The 3,701-nt window shown below is 55.2% G+C and overlaps 1 protein-coding gene across 1 annotated transcript; it reads left to right on the top strand.

Moving 5' to 3' along the window:
- Nucleotides 1–517: 517 nt before the first annotated feature.
- Nucleotides 518–2,090, top strand: LOC119303020 (receptor like protein 29-like). The gene is made up of 2 exons (XM_037580099.1): nt 518–1,212; nt 1,296–2,090. The coding sequence occupies exons 1-2, from the start codon at nt 583–585 to the stop codon at nt 2,046–2,048; spliced, it is 1,383 nt and encodes a 460-aa protein (XP_037435996.1). The 5' UTR covers nt 518–582; the 3' UTR covers nt 2,049–2,090.
- Nucleotides 2,091–3,701: the final 1,611 nt, after the last annotated feature.

Raw genomic sequence — 3,701 nt, 5'->3', positions numbered from 1 at the left:
GAGCTTCTGTTTCAGGCAAAGGGTGAGATGCAGCGAAGAAAACGATTCGCGAGCTCCGTGGTTGCCCATATCCGCGAGAATCTCCCGTACGTGCGGAGCCGGATTTTCAACGAATATTCCAGGAATCTGGCTATCCATATCCTTTCTCGCCCATGAACCAAACACCTGGTATCCCTAAAAAAACTGGGCTATCCCTGTCCTCGCTGGGCTATCCCGGGAACCAAACGCATCACAAGCGGGTGTGGGTTTGCGGACGGCGGGGAATGCCTAGGCACTGGCTATGTTTTTCTGTGTGGTGAAAGTAGAGAGCGCATTTTTTTTGTTTTGACGCGAGCATGGTTCTTTGTTGATGACATTGTTGCCTGTCAGACTATGTTCGCAATATTTTCGGGTAGCAGTAAATGAACTTCAGCCCTTTTTAATTTTTCACCATGTACTATGTGTGAAAGGCTGTCAGAGTGCGTGTGTCTTATCACAGTCTCAAAGCCCATAAAGCAGGTAGCTAGAGCATCCAGATGCGGAGACCTATTCTATTCTATCAGTCTATCTCCTTTGCACTATACCCCACTGCGTACTTGGAAAATGGCTTCTTCTTCTCCTTCTTCCCTCCTCTCGGCCGGCGTCTCCATCCTCCTGATCCAAGCCGTGGCGGTGAGCGTCGGCGTGGCCACAGCGGGAGACGCGCCGGCGCAGCTGCCGCGGTCGGAGCTGGCGGCCATCTTCAGGGTGATGGCCGACCTCCTCGGCGACCCGACGTGGCCGCAGCTCCACCCGCGGCCCTGCACGGACACGCCCTGGCCGGGCCTCCAGTGCGAGCTCGCCCCCGACGACAGCACCCGCCTCCGCTCCACCCGCCTCCACTTCGGCCCCGACGTCTCCACCCCGCCGTGCAGGCCCGGCGCCAGGCTCGCCGCCCCCGCGATCCTTGGCCTGCCCCACCTCAGGACCCTTTCCCTCTTCGGCTGCTTCGTTGACGCCGGCCCCGTCGAGCTGCCGCCGGCGCTCTTCACCAACGCCTCCTCCCTCGAGCAGCTCGTCCTCAAGTCCAACCCGGGCCTCACCGGCCGGATACCGGCAACCTTGACCAACCTGAAGAGCCTGCAAGTGCTTAGCCTGTCCCAGAACGGCTTCCACGGCGAGATCCCCAGGGAGCTCGGCGGCCTCGCCGCGTTGCAGCAGCTCGACCTCAGCTACAACAACATCACCGGCGAGGTACGTGCGTCGACCTCACGTGCGCCCTTAACTTCGTTATGAATGTGCATGCCGTGATTCGTGACACTGACACGTACTAGCAGATACCGGAGGAGATTGGAGGGATGGCAAGCCTGTCCATCCTGGACCTGAGCTGGAACAGCATCGGCGGCGGCGTGCCGGCGGCGTTGGGTGGCCTGAAGATGCTGCAGAAGGCGGACCTGAGCTACAACCGGCTGGCCGGCGTGGTGCCACCGGAGATCGGCTCTCTGAAGGAGCTGGTGTTCCTGGACCTGAGCCACAACGGGCTGGCGGGCCCGCTGCCAGCCTCGCTTGCCGGGCTGGCGAAGCTGCAGTACCTGCTCCTGCAGGACAACCCCATCGGCACGGCGGTGCCGGCGGTGGTCGGGTCGTTGCGTCGGCTCCAGGTGCTGGGCCTGTCGGGGTGCAACCTGACGGGGCCGATCCCGCGGGGCGCGTTCGCGGCGCTGGGGAGCCTGATGGCGCTGTCGCTGGACCGGAACCGGCTGGACGGGCCGATCCCGGCGAGCCTCGGCGCGCTACCGCACCTGGGGCAGCTCAACCTGAGCCAGAACCGGCTCGCCGGGGAGATCGCCCTGCCGGTCGAGTTCGTGGCGCGGCTCGGCAGGCGGCTCGACGTGCGCGGCAACGAGGAGCTGTGCGTCGGCCAGGGCAGGTACAGCGGGCTGCAGGCGAGCTACCTCAGGGCGCCGCCGTGCGTGGGACGGGGGAGCACCAACGGGACGGCCGCGCTGGACGAGGGCACCGCGGGGGTTTACGGACCAGTCGTTGGGTTGGTGTGCCACCTTCTTGTGCTGTTGGTACTCGAGCTGTGACGTCTCTGATGAAATATTTGAGCGGGCGATCATTCTTCACGAGATTACGTGTTCTCTTGCAGTTTTACCCGATTGGATGAACGTTCCAAAATGCCTGCACCTGGTTCGATCGCGTTATAGGCACATCCTACAGCAGCGTGCCAATATTTGAGCACTTTTAAATTTTACTACATTTTAGCACCTTTTAACACCCTCCGTTCCAAATTACTTGTGAAATGGTTGTATCTAGGAATGGGGTGACAAATAACTCGCCTGAATTACTTGTGAAATGGGTAAAAATGGATGTATCTAAAGATGAGGGTGACAAGTAACTTGAAATGAAGGAGTATAGAGTAAAATAAAATTTGCATCTTCCTACGAGGGGGTTGAAGGAAATATGCCCTAGAGGCAATAATAAATTATTATTTATTTCCTTATATCATGATAAAAGTTTATTATTCATGCTAGAATTGTATTAACCGGAAACATAATACATGTGTGAATACATAGACAAACAGAGTGTCACTAGTATGCCTCTACTTGACTAGCTCGTTAATCAAAGATGGTTATGTTTCCTAACCATGGACAAAGAGTTGGTATTTGATTAACGGGATCACATCATTAGTTGAATGATCTGATTGACATGACCCATTCCATTAGCTTAGCACCCGATCGTTTAGTATGTTGCTATTGCTTTCTTCATGACTTATACATGTTCCTGTGACTATGAGATTATGTAACCCCCGTGTGCCGGAGGAACACTTTGTGTGCTACCAAACGTCACAACGTAACTGGGTGATTATAAAGGTGCTCTACAGGTGTCTCCAAAGGTACATGTTGGGTTGACGTATTTCGAGATTAGGATTTGTCACTCCGATCGTCGGAGAGGTATCTCTGGGCCCTCTCGGTAATGCACATCACTTAAGCCTTGCAAGCATTGCAACTAATGAGTTAGTTACGGGATAATGTATTACAGAACGAGTAAAGAGACTTGCCGGTAACGAGATTGAACTAGGTATTGGATACCGACGATCGAATCTCGGGCAAGTAACATACCGATGACAAAGGGAACAACGTATGTTGTTACGCGGTCTGACCGATAAAAGATCTTCGTAGAATATGTAGGAACCAATATAGGCATCCAGGTCCCGCTATTGGTTATTGACCGGAGACGTGTCTCGGTCATGTCTACATTGTTCTCGAACCCGTAGGGTCCGCACGCTTAAGATTTTGATGACAGTTATATTATGAGTTTATGCGTTTTGATGTACCGAAGGTTGTTCGGAGTCCCGGATGTGATCACGGACATGACGAGGAGTCTCGAAATGGTCGAGACATAAAGATTGGTATATTGGAAGCCTATGTTTGGATATCGGAAGTGTTCCGGGTGAAATCGGGATTTTACCGGAGTACCGAGAGGTTACCGGAACCCCCCGGGAGTTATATGGGCCTTAGTGGGCCTTAGTGGAAGAGAGAAGAGGTAGCCAGAGATGGGCCGCGCGCCCCTCCCCTCCCTTGGTCGGAATAGGACAAGAGAGGGGGCCGGGCCCCCTTCCTCCTCTCTCTCCTCCGCGAATCCTATTCCAACTAGGAAAGGGGGGAGTCCTACTCCCGGAGGCAGGACTCCTCCTGGAGCGCCTCTCCTGGTCGGCCGCACCCCCCCCCCCTTTGAGC

The sequence above is a fragment of the Triticum dicoccoides genome, chromosome 5A, assembly GCF_002162155.2.
Source record: "Triticum dicoccoides isolate Atlit2015 ecotype Zavitan chromosome 5A, WEW_v2.0, whole genome shotgun sequence".
Taxonomy (NCBI): domain Eukaryota; kingdom Viridiplantae; phylum Streptophyta; class Magnoliopsida; order Poales; family Poaceae; genus Triticum; species Triticum dicoccoides.
The sequence above is the reverse complement of the archived record's forward strand: the minus strand, read 5'-3'. Positions and strand labels throughout refer to the sequence as shown.